The sequence below is a fragment of the Balaenoptera physalus genome, assembly GCF_965194825.1.
Source record: "Balaenoptera physalus genome assembly, chromosome: 4".
NCBI lineage: Eukaryota > Metazoa > Chordata > Mammalia > Artiodactyla > Balaenopteridae > Balaenoptera > Balaenoptera physalus.
In genome coordinates, this window is record NC_138891.1 from 135,220,994 (window position 1) to 135,239,541 (window position 18,548).

Sequence of the window (18,548 nt, forward strand, 5' to 3'; positions counted from 1 at the left end):
CAGTGGTTTGGACTCGGAGCTCCCACTGCAGGAGCTTAGGCCTGACCCTGGGCTCGTGAACCAAGATCCCACAAGCCACCTGGGGCAGCAAAAAGAAAACGAAGTAAAAAATAAAATAGACTAGGAAACTAACAGATATTTTAGGAAGAATATAAAAATAAAAATATAGATGAATCAACAACTGGAAGGTATATCAGTACTACAATAGTAAAAAAGAGGAGGGAAAAGAAAAAAAAAACGGGGGAAAAGGCCTTGGCTGTGGAGGGCGGGGCGTAAGCAAGGGCGAGGTTTGGGTGGTGGGTGGGGCCAATGCTCAGGACCCACAGGGCTGGAAAAGGCCCTGGGGGCTGGGGGGGTGGGCTTAGGCTCAGCGAACAGAAGGGGCCCAGGTGTGCCCCCCACCCCTGTTCTCAGATGGCGGGGGCCCTCACCTGGGAGCCCAGCAAGCTTTCTGGGCCTGAGTGGGCGGGGCAATTGCCCTCTGCTCCTCTCCTGCTCCTCCTGGAGGGCCCCTCCCCCCTGCCTCTCCTTAACTCCCCTCAGCCTCCTTCCTATGCCCCCAGGACAAATGTGGCAGGGGAGTGGAGGGGGCTTTGGAGGGCAGGGGATTGGCCTGGGAGCTCAGCGGGCTCCCAGGGCCCGAGTGGGTGGGGCAAATGCCCTCCACTCCTCCCAGAGGGTCCCTCCTGCCTACCTCTCCCTACCTCCCCTGAACTCCTCAAAAAAATTGAGATGGCAAAAAAAAGTGCCACAGATGAAGGAGCAAGGTAAAAACCTACAAGACCAAATAAATGAAGAGGAAATAGGCAATCAACCTGAAAAAGAATTCAGAGTAATGATAGTAAAGATGATCCAGAATCTTGGAAATAGAATGGAAGCGTGGATTGAGAAAATACAAGAAATGTTTAGCAAAGATCTAGAAGAACTTAAGAACAAACAAACAGAGATGAACAACACAATAATGGATCCTGTCTGGCCTCCACTTCTCCTCCCCCTTCTGTCCCCCCACGTCCTATCGGTTCACTTGGGGGTCCCTCCCATCTCCTTGGGCATCAGGGTCCCCCACCAGAGGCCAGTAGGCACCCTAGTTGTGGGGAGATGCTAACTCAGCATCTTCCCACACCGCCATCTTGACTCTGCCCCAGGAGACCTTTATATTAAGGGAATCACATGTATCTTTAAATGATTACAAAGGACTCTATTCTAACTTACAATGTCTGATAGGAGTGGATACTAACATTATCTTTTTTTTTTTAATGAGGAAACAAACAGGGAAATTAAGTGATTTGCTCACAATTAAAAAACAAATTCGTGACAGAGTCAAAAATAGAAAAAACAGCCACTAGGCCTTCTGGACGGCCTTCATTAGCCTTCACATTAGCATTTCACAAATCTGAGTATAATATAGTTCTCCTGGGAATTTCCTGCTGGTCCAGTGGTTAGGACTCCGTGCTTTCACTGCCGAGGGCCCAGGTTCGATCCCTGGTCAGGGAGCTAGGATCCCACAAGCTGCATGGCATGCTCCACCCCCCAAAAAAATATATATATATATTTCTCTTTATTTTATAAAGGGAAACTGCTTCTTTGACCAGGTCCACTTGAGTAACTGCAAAATGAACAGCCAACCCAGTTTTATAGTTCATTTTCTCCAACAGATTTAACAATACTAGAATGTGTGAGAAGTAATATTTATTGCAAGAGGTTAGAAGGGAGTGGAAACAAGTAATCAGTCTTAAAATTTGTTGGAAGCAAGACACAGTTTTTTTGAGGAAAAAACAACAAAGAAAGAAGTAATTAAACAAGATGGTATCTAGACAAAGGCACAGCATTCCACAACTGCTTCATACTCTGTGCACAGGAGATCCTCAGAGAGGAGAGACATTAAGCAAAATAAGGCTTATATTAGAAGCTGCATACAATACCACTGATATTATTCTGTCTTACAATAAAAGGCTCTAGAAAAATCCCCCTGGAGGAAAAAAGTGCAACACAAAACCTGTATAACAAAGGAAAGCAAAAGTAGAAATAAAGACCCAACTATCCCTCTGAAATCTCTCACGGGAATACACTCAGTGCAAATACAGTATTTCAAACTCAGCAAAAGAAGTTTCTGACTGGAGTAAGAACTTTCAGGTTAAAGATGTATTCTGCAAGAAGAGTTCACCTAAAGCTTGAGAGCTAGAGCAAAAAGAGACTTGCAGTCAGTAACTGAGTGGATGAAACGCCTAATTTTTCACTAGGTCATAATAATCCCCTTTGGGAAGAAGTGCTTTATCTTGAAACTAATTATTCCACTTTTTGTTATATGGTTCATGCTTTTAAGCTGCAGTTGTCTCAAACTTGCTTGATACAGAATTTTGCAATGTCAGATAATAGTAGGCTGTCAAAAGAGAACCATTTAAGCTGCTTTTGTAAGAAGCATGTTGCTGAGCTGCCTTACAGTCTTCTTACATCAACCATATAAAACTGAGCTTATCTGATCATGTATTAACCCTTCTCAAATAAAGTCATATGAGAGGAATTGTTTTTAAAAGAGGCTTTCAAACTAGTCCTTCAGGCATTTTTAAAAATCTTCGTATAAAAGTCCACTTTATACATAAGAACAAACATTTTTCCTTTAAAAAAAAATCTCATTTTTAAGCCAAAATAAATTACAACTTGCTGATATACCTTTTTTAATGGCTCAGTGCTTATTTCAGATATATGGAGCTGTATTTTTTGCACATTTTGAAAATTAGAGATACTGAGACAAAGTAGTTAACTCTACAATTAGATGATGATACAACCCTGGCTCAGGGAACAGATTAAGCTTTAAGTCTTCAAGAATAAAAAAACCGACACAGATCATCTCATCTATATAGTCTTATACTATGTACATATTAACAATCTATTCAATGAAAAAAAAAGGACAGAAATTTCATACAACTATTTCAAAACTCAGAGCATAAAAGTGTAAAGAAACAAAACATTTAATGTACAATCTATTCCATTTGGCAATGTGTAAATTATATTGAGAGATAAAAACTTATCTACAAATAGAATATAACAAAAGGAAAATGTGATGTGAGAAGTGATCTCAGGTCCATAGTTCTTCAGTTCTTCCAAATTTATAGATCAGAGTGCTAGAAAGATATTAAAATAAATCATGAGGTAAAATCACATAGAAACGCAAAAGAGAATTTATTTTCTAAATATGCTTTGATGGGTACCTCACTGATCCCTTTGTATCAATTTCTAAAATTAAAGATTGTGGTGGTGTTGGTCTGAATTTGCTTGTTTTATAAACCAGTTTGTTGACCTTGATGGTTGAGCTTAACTGAATATCTTTTCTTAAAGCCTGAAGTTACTAGATAGGTCACTTGTAAGGAAAGGGGGCATTTCTCATAGTAGCCGGCATTAGGGCCACTCACATCTCTACGATCCTACAATGTCTGAGCTACAAACATTGAAGCATCCTAACAGACCATGTTGAAATTCTTCGTTCAGTTAACAAATAATTACTGTACAGAGTACTGGCTGGGCACCAGGCCCCTAGCTAAGCACTGGGAATGTGACCGTGAGTCAAAACAAGACAAACGTGCTCACCAATGGGAGACAATCAAATTCCAACTCAATGACACACATGGTACCAAGAGAGGGAAATATAAGGATCTGACCTAGTTAGAGGTCAAGAAGGTTTTCCTGAGGAAGTAGTGACTGAACTGAGATCTAAAAGAAGAGTGGGAATTATCTCAGCAAGGTATAAGGGAAGAAGGAGAGGGGCAGAGAGATGGGACACTCTGGCAACATGAGTTTGAGTCGTGGGTACGCTGGAGGTGGTAGATTTGAAATGTCAGCCACCCAAGAGGGGATAAGTAAGAATCTGGATATGTGGTTTAGACGTGGAGATAGACAGCTGTGACTCACTGGCATACAGGCAATAACTGAAGTCCCAAGCAAAAAGGACCTCACCTAGAGAAAGAACGAGTTGAGAAGAGGCTTAGAACAGAACCTTAAGAAACTTCAAGTTAGCGGCCAGAGGGTGGAGGATCAGCCTGCAAAGGAAACAGAGGAAGAGTGGCCGGAGAAGTAGGAGTGCACTCTGGTGCCTAGAAAAGGCCTGGCACACAGGAAGCACACAGCTGGCTGGATAACTTGCCGGCCTCTGGGCAGAGCGCATCGCTGATGCAGTAGTCACTGCCCACGTGAGCACAGGCCTTTACGCATACAAGGTTTCTGTTCATCCAACTGTCATTTATATAGACTCCTCTACCACTATAAAGGGCTGAATCTGAATTTAAATTTGATCTCTCAACAGTGCCTAAGGTGTCTTCATGAAAATTCACTGTATTCCCAGAAGGCTGTCAGTCACATGCCAAGAAATACAATCACAAGACCGCAGAAACTGTCGAACATCTTTCAAAACCAAGAGTGTCCAGGGGCTTCCCTGGTGGCGCAGTGGTTGCGAATCTGCCTGCCAATGCAGGGGACACGGGTTCGAGCCCTGGTCTGGGAAGATCCCACATGCCGCGGAGCAACTAGGCCCGTGAGCCACAACTACTGAGCCTGCGTGTCTGGAGCCTGTGCTCCGCAACAGGAGAGGCCGCGACAGTGAGAGGCCCACGCATTGCGATGAAGAGTGGCCCCCGCTTGCCGCAACTAGAGAAAGCCCTCGCACAGAAACAAAGACCCAACACAGCCAAAAATAAATAATAAGTAAATAATAAATAAATTTAAAAAAAAAAAGAGTGTCCAGGCCACAGTACAATAAGAGGGAACCCAGGCAGGGCACAGTGGTCTCCCTGAGTTGAGGAAACAGAGTTGACAGTTCAGGGAGGCCAAGCAGCTGGAGTGTGCAAGGCGGGGTACAGACAGCTAGAGAGGGGGAGCCCAGGAGATCGGTAGGGGGTTCCCCTTGAGGCTTCTGCCAAGTGCTGACAGCAGATGCATGTGAGGAAACTACCCAAGAAAAGGGCAGGAATCACTGGAAAGAACAATTCCCAAAGCTCCCACAGGGCTGGGAAGACTTCAGAATCTCACAGCAGAGTGGAAAACCTCAGACTACATGGAGAATCAGGAAGAATACTCAAAAGTGTACTGCCTTAGTAAGGGGGACATATTAATCCCAGACTAAAGCTGCTTTGGTCCTGCCTAACGGAGCTTAAAAGCAAGATTCGAAAGGACTGAACTGTTTCCAAGTGACTGAGCTGCATCCAGAACAAAGTTCAAAAGCATTTAGAGGAATACCAAAAAGTCCAGCCCCCAATCAGCTTCATGCAAAGAAGCAAACAGGGGAAAAGGGATCCAGAATGAAAAAAATAAATAGAAATAATCAATAGGAACAGACTAAGAATTGACACAATTAGACAAGGACACTGAAATAGTTATAAACATACTTCACATGTTCAAGAAGGCAGAGGAAAGCATAAGTATGTTAGAGAGAGATGTGGAAATTGTTTTAAAAAAAAATCAAGCTAATAGAGATGAAAACTACAATGTCTAAGATGAAAAACATACTGGATGGGAGTAATAGCAGATTAGACATGACAGAGGTAGGGATTAGTGAACTTAAAGATATAACAACCTTTAACTATCCCAAATGAAATACAGAGAGAAAACAAGAAAAGAGAATACCTGATGGAGCGATGGGGTAAGAGTAGGGGTGGAGAGGTAGGGCAAAAAAAAGCATGAAAAGAACTAAGCACCAGTGAGCTCTGGGATGACTTCCCACAGCCTAATATACATGTAATTGGAAGCCAGAAGGGCAGGGTGGACAGAAAAAAATATTTGAAGAAATAATGTCTGAAAAGATTCCCAATTTGATGAAAACTATAAATCCACAGATCCAAGAAACTCAATGAACCCCAAACAGAAGAAATATGAAGAAAACTACACCACAGCACATCATAGTCAAATTGCTTAAAATCAATGACAAAAACAAACTTCTTCAAGGCTTAGATTTTAATGCTTTTGTGGGAGGGGTATGGGGTAAGGGATGTAATTTTATAAATGATGCCTAAAATACCTATCTTTACACTAAAAGACATTTCATTCTGAAAAGCAAAGGCTACAGGGCTTCATTTTGGAAACTTTTTTAGAAGATTGCCCCTAAAAAATACTTTTGATATTCTTTTATTTTTATACTTACTTTAAGTTATCTTAAAAACTTAATACAAAATCCAATTCACCAACCAGGTTTTGTATACGACATGCACAGTATGTATTAATTCTAATTTCTTTTTTTCTTATTTTATTAAAGGTACATGATATGGTTTCTTAACAAAACACAGGCTATGGAAGCAGCAGTCTGGGTTCAAATTCCCATTCTGCATTTGCTAGTTAAGTGGCCTTAAGTAAGCTCTGAGTCTTATTTCCTCATCTATAAAATGGGAGCACCACTTGTTTTACATACTTAAGATAATTAAGTGGGAATTTAAAAGGTAACATATATAAAGCATCTAGCTGAGGTCTTGGCACATAGCAGGGCCCCTAATTAAATGGCTTGTGTATGCTTTTATACAATAGTAGAATTTTCACCTTTTAAAAGAAGTTCTATACACTGTAACTAATCCAAGAGATTTATACATATTCCAGTGCCTATGCTGCTCTTATAATAAAGATGATGTTTCTGTAAATGTTATAGGTGTATAGTTAAAAAATTAGGCAACTTACCTAAAAAATATAAGGGCATTTTGAAAAAACACAGCTAGTCCTGGATAAACATCAGTATCTGCACACACAAAGTAAAACAGATCAGATAATTACAAAAGGCAAATGGCCGTAACAAAGTATTCATGCCATTCATAATGACATGCTCTGTATATTATAAAACACTACTATTATTCATTAACTCTAAAAAATCCACAATGAAATTGAAGTAAGAAAATGATAATCTCCTTCTCCCAAAACAAAGGATTACTCTCACTCTGGATAAAAGACAATGAAATTATTAGGTTTTCTTTCTGTCTAAAGCAGTTGCTATGGTTCTAGCTGTATCGGAACTGCCAAGGAAGCAGCAGCTTATCCCTTCACTTCCTATGGCCAATACAGAAACACACAATGTTAGAAAGACACAAATTAAATTTTTGATGATGTAACAGTCTGTTCATTTTATTTTCTTTCATGAATTCAGGAGTTTTATTGCGCAAATCTGACATATATAAAAAGAATCATTATAATTCATCATCATATTCTCCTGGAGAAAACAGTCACTATCTTCATAGAAAGGAAAAAGAAAAATTTGGAAATTACTCAAATTTTTGTGGATATTTAACTTTTATAAAACTATCAATGTTGATTAAAAATACTAGTTGGGATGAAGAAATATTCAATTTGTAGCCTTTGATATCATAGCAAACAATATAGCTGCATGGTTAAAAGCCCCAAGTTTGAGCCATACCCCTGGATCTGAATCCTAACTCTACCACTGACTAAATGTATGACCATGGGCAAATTAGTCAACCTCATTATGCCTTACTTTCCTCATCTGTAAAATGGGCATTGTAACAGCACCTGCCCCCCAGAGTGTGAGATGTGGACTATGCATAGTGCTCACAACAGTTCCTGGCTCATAAAGTGCTATAGAAATGTTAGCTGCTGCTATGATTATTAACAGCTCCAGAAAAATCTGTACAGTAAAAGATTTGAAATGTGTTAGAAATGCTCTCTGAAGTCAGTTTACAAACTAAAAAGTATATGTAACGAGCAATGCTGTAGAAATATGAAGATGAGATCCATAATTGAGAAATTTCTCAGTATGTACTAGTTCTTTAAAGATTAAGATACGACCACTGAGGGAATTTCCCTGGGTCCAGTGGTTAGGACTCAGCGCTCTCACTACCAAGGGCACGGGTTCCATCCCTGGTCGGGGAACCAAGATCCCCCAAGCAGTGTGGCACAGCCCCCCAAAAAAAGAAAGAAAGTAAAAAAAGTACTTTCCCTCAAATAAGCTTCATGCTAGAACTGTGTGCTCCAGAGTATTTTTAATTAACTAAAATAACACATTTTAGAGTAGTATTAATTAAACATTAGGCAACCACTGTCCTCTTGTACTGACTTATTTTGTGCAAAATGAAAGACAAAGGTATTCCCAAATCTTATACTGATCAATCTATGATACTTAAGGGATCCTATCAAGATATTAAAAGGTCAGCTGTGGGTCAGGACAAGATGTGACAGTTAAGCAGAGTGACGAAGAAATTCCAAAGATAGAGGCATCAGAAGATGAATAAACTGTTATCTGAAACTTATTCCTGTCTTTGGAGTGAAGGGAGAGAGCCAGTGAAAGAGGTTCTTCTGATGCTTCCAGAAGCACATGCTAAGACTGGGTCCTGCTTTTCAAAACCTCTCGCCATCCCCGTGATGAAAAGCTATGGTGACTGGAACAGTCACAAAACTCAGAATGGTATACTAAGAGCTCACTCCATTGCATCAACCGTTTCAACATGAAGGCTACACACGTCTTCAGTCTTGCACTTAAAAAAATCCCCTTGTGAACTGGCAGTGCTTCTCAGCACCTCTGCCCCCTAAAAAAACAAAAACAAAAAAACTCCCCTTGTACCTATGAATGAAAAATTAGAGGCTGGGGTTGGAGAGAAGATGTATCAGTGGACAGAAAGATACTAGGGTCCACAATGCCTTATCTTGAAATCCTTGGGGCAAGGTATGTTTTGGAACTCAGGATTTTTCAGATTTAAAAATGGTAACACAGGGGGACTTAGCTGGTGGCGCAGTGGTTAAGAATCCACCTGCCAATGCAGGGGACATGGGTTTGAGCCCTGGTCCGGGAATATCCCACATGCCGCGGAGCAACTAAGCCCGTGCACCACAACTACTGAGCCTGAGCTCTAGAGCCCGCGAGCCACAACTACTGAGCCCACGTGCCACAATTACTGAAGCCCACGCACCTAGAGCCCGTGCTCTGCAACAAGAGAAGCCACAGCAATGAGAAGCCTGCGCACCGCAACGAAGAGTAGCCCCCGCACCCTGCAACTAGAGGAAGCCCGTGCACAGCAACAAAGACCCAACGCAGCCAAAAATAAATAAATAAATAAATTTATTAAAAAAAGAAAAACAGTAACACAGGGCATAATATTACATAGCACCCCCAACTATGTTTGGACCAGCATCCCACAATCAAATACAACCACATTCCTCTAATAAAACATTTGAATACTTATTAAATGAAATAAAGACTATAATGAGCCCTGGATCATTAGGTCAGGTTTTGCTGCCAAACTGGTTATGAAAAACCTGACCTTCAGCACTTTTGTGGATTCTAGAATTGTGTATAAGGGGCTGTAGCCCTGTACAGATTTCTCACTTTTACCACTACAACCCTCAGTAAAAGGCCTCTGGTACAGAGCCTGGCTATCTGGGGTAAGGAAGGAAATCAGAACCTCTAGAGATAGCTGAGAGTCACCTGGTCTTGTCAGTGGCTTGGATTTCCTAACGAGGCTATCCCACTGCACTAAATGACCCCACTGAGAAGTTTTATTAAATAATTTATATCTTCACACAGAGTCTTATCTACAAGCTAACTGAATTATTAAACTAAATTTTACTCCACGGGGAGTTAACAGACTAAGCCAAATATAAAGGACATATCTGAATCTTTCCTATGAAATAAAAGAGGAATAAATACTTACTTTGGGTAACATATGCACCAAAAAGAATCCACATAGAAGCAATAAGTGACCCAAACATCAACATGAAACCAATGAAGAGCCAAACTCGAGCACCTGTGTGAAAAATAGGCTTTATGATTTTGCTCATTTTTACAGCTCTATGCCTTAGGAATACATAACACTAGAACACTGTTCATCTAATATATGCTATGCCTATCAAAGATAGTCACGTATTTATATACACCTGCTAAAACAATTAACTGAATGAAGATTGAAAACAAGAAACTAAAACTAAAAGGTGTTAAGCGATACTTGGAAAGGGAAAAAGGGTAAATTACCGTTCTACTGGCTAGAGAAACTAACAGCTGAGTAAACTAAAGTAGGAAAGCTTCAGAAGTAATTATTTGACTAAACTGATTAATTAAACCCTAACTGAAAAATTACCGTGTTGTATATATTATCAAAGTAATTGCTCTATTAGAAGTAGCAAATGTATTTCAGATAGCCATTACCACACAGGAATGAGAGACTGCAAATGAATAAGGACCATATGACCTCTTTTCATCAACGTTAATATCATGGTACTACTCAACATGGTACTAACAGCAGCGATATATTCAATCTCTCTTATTCAGCCAAACTGTACCACATACCCTTGAAAAGTTCAAGGACAAAAGCATCTCTTCAAACCCCTACTGTATAGAATTTTAGAAGTTATACAACAGAATCTCAATAAAGTGATCATCTGGACACCTGAGTAGATTCAATACATTTTTAGGAAAGCAAGTTAGCATTTGTGCCAGACCCTGATCACAGGTATACTGACAGCCTGTCACCCTATGGAAGGGGAATATAGCTCCCCTGAAGTGAAAATAAAATCCAAGCCAATTTCCATAATAGAAAGCTAAATTTGCCTCAATTTCAGATATTCGGTTACTAACTGAACAGAAATTCATATATTTTAGACACCAGACATGCAGGAAGCTCAAAGCTCAGCATGGTTAGAACAGCTGATATTTGAGAGAAATGGGTCCCTAGGTTATCTAAGTTTTATTATAATACTAAGCAGATCTCCAGAAATATACAGCAATGTTTACTTCCTTGGAGGAAAACATCCTCCAAATTCAATCACAGCTTTTACCTAAAGTGAATGAAAGGAAGTATCAAAAGTCCTTATAATTATTTTCCTTCATGTCCTTTATATATGACCACACAAAAATTTTTTAACAAAACTGAACAAGAAAAAAACTTCCCTTGAAAAATGAGTATGCTTTTGTTTAGCAAAAAATAAAAAACTGTAATGTTTTCCCTTTTTTGCTTTGACTACCAGGAAGCTCAGAGTCAAGGTTAATAATTAAGAGTATCCATTTTGTCCTAGAGTCTAAGTATCAATACATGATCTTCTTTCTACCTAGTTCCTGTTCCTTCTTATTTAACAGTTCCATTTGTAGTATATTTATTACGTTAACAACACTTTCCTGCAAATTCCTCTGGGAATTAAATGGGAATAAATTACACATAAACCATTTAAGCAGTATGAAAGCTTAGTGTGGCAATAGCTGAGCATGCCTACAAGATAGTTTGCCCTGAATTTTTGAAGCACTAGACAGAACTTGCACTAAAGGTACCACGTATAAATGTAAACTGACGTAAACTGACTGTGAATTTTAACTGGGTAAGAAATAACCATGGAATAAAATGTTATAGTCACCACTGACAGTAAAAAGTATGGGCTTTGGAACCAGACAGACCCAAGGCACATACAAGTTCTACCTTTAAGCTAAAAAGTTTTGGGTAAGTTACAATGAAATTTTCTACAGAAAATAGTTAATAGTAACATAATCCACAGCAATGCCTGTGGAATATTTTTGAAAGAAAAATGATCAAATAAGTTAATGTGTGCTCTATGCACAACATCACTTGCTAATACATGCTTTTTTATTCTTTATTCTCACTCATTCCTGACATTACCTGCTGAAGCTGGGGCACAAGGCATGCATGTGTGCGTATGCATGCGCGCACAGACACACACAATGCACTTTTAACTTAGGTTCATCTGTCATTTGTCACTATCCCCATCCTCTCCAATTCTTCAAGGATCACAATGGAAGTGAAATTATAAAATCTGCATCAGCATTTAAAGCATCAGGTACAAAAGAAAGCTAATTTGTCCCCCTGTAACTGGCTTATTTCACTTAGCATAATGTCCTCCAGGTTCACCTCTGTTGTCACATATGGCAGGATTTCCTTCTTTTTTAAGGCCCATTCCCCTTATGTGAGGTATCTAAGAGAGTCAAATTCATAGAAACAGAGAGTACAATAGTGGTTGCCAGGGGCTAGGAGTGGGGGAAGTGGGAGTTGCTGTTCAACGGGTATAAAGTTTCAGCTACACAGGATGAATGAGCTCTAGAGAGCTGCTGTACGACACTGTGCCTATAGTTAGCAATATGGTATTGTGCATTTAAAACTGTGTTGAGAGTAGATCTCATGTTTAGTGTTCTTACAAAAAAAAAGGAAATTTTTTTTAAAGCTAAGCTCGTCAGCTCCTTGATTTGGTTTAATGTCTTATGATACTTTATGATTCCATTTATATGAGATCCTAGAAAAGGCAAAACTACAGTGATAGAAAGCAGATCAGTGGTGGCCAGGATGTGGGGGTAAGGGGATTAACTACAAAGAGATATGAGGGAACTTTCTGGAGTAATGGAAATATTCTATATCATGATTGTAGTGGTAGTTACACAACTGAATACATCTGTCAAAACTCATCGACCTGTACACTTTAAATTGAATTTTATTTTATATTTTATATAAGTTATCCTCAAATACACTGACAAATATATATATATATGATACTGTAGACAAAGAGACTAAATGATTCTCGACTGGATACAAACATAGCATGGTGGCCAAGAGCATGGGCTCTGGAACCAGATTGTCAGTGTTCAAATCCTGGTCCCACCACTTATTTGCTTTATGACTTTGGACAAGTTACTTAAGTTGTCTGTGCCTTAGTTCCTTAATCTAAAACTGAGGACAAGAGTGGTTACCTTATAGGACTGTTGTGACAATTAATTGAGTTAATATGTGTAGAGCATTCAGGACAGTCTTTGGTACACACTAAGTATTCTACAAGTACTTGCTATTATTCTTAATCATCCTTCAAAATTCCTCTCCCACCTACTCCAAATTCCTGACTATAACCACAAGTCACCCCTCCTAGTCCTTAAAGGTTGGAAATAGAACGTCTAGTCCTGAGCTTTTTATATACAGCATGGAAATTCCACTGAAAACAAACCCCTGGATTCTAACAGAATGTGTTATAACCTGAACAAAAGAAAAATACTGTTGGATGACAAATCAAAAAAAATTCAAACTCAAAAAAAAATGTATATGTAGACAAACAGCATGTTTCTTCTAAATACTTCTGTTGTAGCCTCTGGGTGGTTACTCAGGTGATCAGAACTGAATGTGAAAAACACTGTAGTCCCAGGTTTGATCTCTTAATGTGTCCATACTTTGCTGTTCAGTAATCACGGTCAGCCATCTTGTAAGTAATACTACTGGTCAACATTTGGGATAAGAATAAATCCATCGGGGCTTCCCTGGTGGCGCAGTGGTTGGGGGTCCGCCTGCCAATGCAGGGGACACGGGTTCGAGCCCTGGTCCCGGAAGATCCCACATGCCGCGGAGCGGCTGGGCCCGTGGGCCACAATTGCTGAGCCTGCGCGTCTGGAGCCTGTGCTCCGCGGCAGGAGAGGCCGCGATAGTGAGAGGCCCGCGCACTGCGGTGAAGAGTGGCCCCCGCTTGCCGCGGCTGGAGAGGGCCCTCGCACGGAGACGAGGACCCAACACAGCCATAAATTAATTAATTAATTAAAAAAAAAAAAAAAAAGAATAAATCCATCACTAACACAGGAACAGTCAAGATCCATTGATTTTGCATGGTTAACATTTTATCTATATACTATGGGAAATATAACATGACAAAAACCAGTAACCTCTGGCAGTAACTTTAACTTTCTTAAAGTTTTAAATAACACAGAAACTTTTTTTAAAAACCCTACATAATCATTAATCATCCCTAAATAAAGACTCACCAGAGGCTTTGTTTTTTCTGCTGATAAATCCCTCTTTTACCTGCATACATTAACAACTCAAAGTGCCTTTACCTGTTCTTCCTAAACAGCCGCTTTCATAGCTGTCACCTCTCACCTGAGCATTGGACACGGCATTTATCCTAGAACAATACAAAATCATCTAATAAGCTTTCATGCTGTTAAAATATTCATAGATATTTACATATCATTTAGAAGGGAAGCATTTCCTATCTAAAGCCAGTATCTGAATAACTGAACATATCTTTTAACTTAAATATCCTAGTGGATAGAAATACTATGCTAGTCTTATTTTCCTAAAGTACACCCAGAAAACATACTTAATTTTTTTTTAATATCAATGTTTTCTATATATTGGTAATAAATATGTTGAAAACAAAATTAAGAAAACATTTCCATTTATAATAACATTAAACAAAAACATACTTAATTTTAAGGGATTACTATCTTTTGTCTCCAAAGATTATGAAAGAGGCCAATTTTCTGTGTTCTTTTTCTATTTTATTTTATATTTATACATGAATGACCCACCATGAGTTACCCCATTTTAAGGTTCTCATTATAACCAAGAGTTCAAAAGTTTCTCTTTGTGTTAAAAGTCAAGTGATTTTCTCTCATCCATTTCTCAAATTCAGAGAACATTTGGTATAATAAATAGGCCCACTTTATTCAGCTTCTCTTTCCATTCTTGTTAGAGCGGGTATATTTGTAGCAGGAATTGTCTTTTCTTAGCATCCTGAATGAATATAAGTAGTTCCATCTTCTACAATTCACCTTTTTAAAGCTCCTGACAGTATAAGAAAATTATGTAATCTTAATGTTTAACATATTTTTTAAAATTATTAAAAGACATCCATGAAAAGCTTCCAAACTCTTTTATGAAGTGAGATAATGGCTAAACCTAAAAATGATTTAATAAAAAAGGAAAGCCATAGATCAATCTCATTTAAGGCCAGTCCTGCCCTCCCTCCAATACTGGCAAATACAGTTAAGTAACACACTTAAAAAAAATAATACTCCATGGTAAAAGTTGAATGTATTAGATACTCAGTGCTCTGTGGTGGCCTAAATGAGAAGGAAATATGAAAAAGAGAGGATATGTATACGTATAGCTGATTCACTTTGCTGTGCAATATAAACTAACACAATATTGTAAAGCAACTATACTCCAATAAAAAAAATAAATTTTAAAAAGGATTAAAAAAAAAGTTGAATGTATTAGAGTATTCAAGGATGACTTCCTACTAAAAAATTTAGAAATGTAACATACTTCATTAAACCTAAGATGCCAATGATTTTTAAGATGCACCATTATTTTTTTACACTTCCAAGAAAGAAAAAATATTATGAATTATAAGATACCAAGAAGCACAAGATATTAATACAAGAAGCACACTGATATTCAAAGATATTAAAATACAAAAAATAATCTTAAGATCTATAAAACATAGTAATTTTTCAGTTTAACAAATATAAGGACAAAAATCACATGATAATCTTTATAAAGTATAATAGAATTATCTGACTAAATTCAACACTTTTTTTTTTTTTTAATTCTTACTGGAGTATAGTTGATTTACAATGTTGTGTTAGTTTCAGGTGTACAGCAAAATGAATCTGTTATACATATACATATATCCACTCTTTTTTTTTTAGATTCTTTTCCCATATAGGCCGTTACAGAGTATTGAGTAGAGTTCCCTATGCTATACAGCAGGTTCTTATTAGTTATCTATTTTATATATACTAGTGTGTATATGTCAGTCTCAATCTCCCAATTAATCTCTCCCCCCCAAATTCAACACTCAGTCTTGATTTTTAAAATCTTAATAAAATAGCAATATAGATATACACACATATATTTATCATGTTAAAGAAGAAGCAATCAATGAAATTAAAAAGTTATTCCAGATAGCATTAAACTTTGAGGAAAAAATGTTTTTAGAAAAATAATCTTGAATTGAGAATTACCTTCATACTTACATGAAGAAAGCCAATGTGGAAAACACACCACATGTGTGAAAAGCATGGTTCAGCTGTTCTGGCTTAGGATACACCACGGCTGCATCAATCATTATCCACCAACCTGTAAAAAACTTGAGAAAGAACCCATGTCATTAAAATAACACTAATACTTTGGCTTAGCATGATACCTGTTCCTTAACATTCCATGTTTTCTATGGACCATATAATTGGAACATAAAATATGTCTACTTTGAGTTTTAGATGTTGAAATATAAAAATCAAGAATCCCTTGTTTACTTATTCTTTATAGCATATGAGGTGAATCTAACTAATCAAATCCGTGTAAGATTCAAGTTCTGCTCTTAATGCAAGATGAAAAGTTTATTACCTAGGAATGAATTATCTGCTTCTTTTATCCACCATAAAATTATATACAACCAAAGCTCTTTTAACTAACATCCAACTAACCAGCTCCCTGATTACCCGATGTGTTTCACTCTCTCGTTCATATTAAAAAGAATGTGGAACATTCTTTTTTAATATGCCCAAGCACTTTTGCTTCCACAAATGAGCTGCCATGTCTCCAAAAAATATCTACGCTTGCTATAATTTTAATTAATTATGTAATTTGATTAAAAACTGACTAAACATGAGTTTGCAAAATGTAATGTTTCTATGTCAACTAAGCTGAATAGAACTAAAGTAGACAAGTTACTAAGGAATTTCATAGACAAATTAAGTGCAGGCGAGGTGACCACAGAGAGCAAGAAAAACTTGGAAACACCTACAAGAATTCTGCATGCATATTGCTTCATAATTATGTTATGGAAAAACCTGAACGAACTTTTTGGCCACCCCAATATCTTTAGTTCCTGCTCCACTTTATTTATTTCTTTATTTATCTTTTCTATTGAACTTCAGGTATAGAACTATATACTGGAAAAGATTAATTTAAATTAAGTGGAACATATACTGAAATTTGCTTCAAAAAATGCAGTGGGGGCAGGGAGTGCTTGATGGAATGCTAAAGCAAGATTGGTCATGATCTGACTTTTTTTTGAAGCTCAATGATAAGTACAGGGGGTGAGAGAGGACTCTATACCATTCTCTCTATTTTTGTGTATACTACTGATATTTTCAATAATAAAAAGTTTTTAAAAAAATATTGGAAAGAAAATTAAGCAGTAGTTTCCTCCACAAATTTCTTCCTCTCGCTTCCTGCCTGTGCTGCAGCTGGGGTATGAAGATGGCAACCCTTCCCTAAAGTGCTGCAGGGCTTCAGTTCTAATGCAGCCTAAGGTTGTTAATTACTGTCTGCACATCCTGAATTTCAATGAGTCACAACAATATTATTAGTTACATCAAATTCTGAGCCTTTGAGGATCCTAAAGGAATGATATTACATAATTTACTTAAAAAACTACTGCCTTCAAAAACTGTATTATCATGGATATTCACAGTTCAAAGGAATCAAGATTAATTTTCAGGGCAAAAAGTGAGGTATAAATGTCACCAACCAGGCTTTTTCACTTACCAATATACCTGCTACTACAGAAGCCACTGCATTTCTTCTCTCACTCCAGTCGATACATTCACATTCTGGCCAACGGAAATTATCTAGGAAGCCTGCCATTTTCACCACTTAAGCGTGGACTTTTCATTAAATACTATATTCTACAAATAAAAAGACCAAAAAAAATCGATCTAAGGAAATGTTGTTTTTTGTTTTTAATTTATTTATTTATTTTTGGCTGTGTTGGGTCTTCGTTTCTGTGTGAGGGCTTTCTCCAGTTGCGGCGAGCGGGGGCCACTCTTCATCGCGGTGCGCGGCCCTCTTACTGTTGCGGCCTCTCGTTGCGGAGCACGGCTCCAGACGCGCAGGCTCAGTAGTTGTGGCGCACGGGCTTAGTTGCTCTGCGGCATGTGGGATCTTCCCGGACCAGGGCTCGAACCCGTGTCCCCTGCATCGGCAGGCAGGCTCTCAACCACTGCGCCACCAGAGAAGCCCAGGAAATGTTTTTAAGAAGTGAAATATCTTACACCTTTCTTAAAGCTTTAAACACAAATTTAACTTTAGGTCTAAATCTACTATAGTTAAGAAGACAAATTCAATACTACAATGAATATCTATTGAGATGTACATAAGACTGTCCTAGGACACAGAAGGAGCTTACTATTTGTTAAATGGGCATGGTGGTTTTAGAACATGTCTGCCATAGAGAATGGTCTTGAGGACATGGGGTGGGGCGGGGGGGAGCTGGGATGAAGTGAGAGTAGCATCAACATATATACACTACCAAATGTAAAATAGATAGCTAGTGGGAAGCAGCAGCATAGCACAGGGAGATCAGCTCGGTGCTTTGCGACGAGCTAGAGGGGTGGGATGAGGGGGAGGGAGGCTCAAGAGGGAGGGGATATAGGAATATATGTATGCATATGGCTGATTCACTTTGTTGTACAACAGAAACTAACACAACATTGTAAAGCAATTATACTCCAATAAAGACGTATTAAAAAAATAAAAAATAAAAATAAAAAGTGTCTGCAAAGTCTTTGACACTTCTCCCATTGAGAGGTGGATCTATGTCCCTACCTTTGAATTTAGGTCAACAATAAAGGCTGGTTCACCGATAAAGTAGAGAAAGTGATGCTGTGTAACTCTGCCATACAACTTCTCAGACTAGATCATAAAAGACAATGCAGCTTGCAGGTGGTTCTCTGGAACACTAACACTAGAGCCCTGAGTTGCTTTGTAAAAAATCCAAGGCCACAGTGCTGTGAGGAGACCACGTAGAGGTGTTCTGGCCCACGGTTCCAGGTGGCGGCCCAGTCAACAGCTAGCCCTCAACTGCCGGACGTG

At 38.4% G+C, this 18,548-nt stretch overlaps 1 protein-coding gene across 4 annotated transcripts in view; it reads right to left on the minus strand.

The window, feature by feature from the left end:
* Nucleotides 1-1,674: 1,674 nt before the first annotated feature.
* Nucleotides 1,675-18,548, minus strand: part of TMEM50B (transmembrane protein 50B) — a 36,545-nt gene continuing 19,671 nt past the window's right edge. For all 4 annotated transcript variants that reach the window (XM_082459139.1, XM_082459142.1, XM_082459140.1 and 1 more), the window contains 6 exons: nt 17,223-17,362; nt 15,707-15,819; nt 13,778-13,845; nt 9,627-9,719; nt 6,652-6,709; nt 1,675-3,122 (listed from right to left, as the gene is read on the minus strand). In XM_082459139.1, coding sequence (XP_082315265.1) covers nt 3,077-3,122; nt 6,652-6,709; nt 9,627-9,719; nt 13,778-13,845; nt 15,707-15,819; nt 17,223-17,321 — 477 coding nt within the window. In that variant the 5' untranslated portion in view covers nt 17,322-17,362 and the 3' untranslated portion in view covers nt 1,675-3,076. The remainder of the gene's footprint in view (nt 3,123-6,651; nt 6,710-9,626; nt 9,720-13,777; nt 13,846-15,706; nt 15,820-17,222; nt 17,363-18,548) is intronic.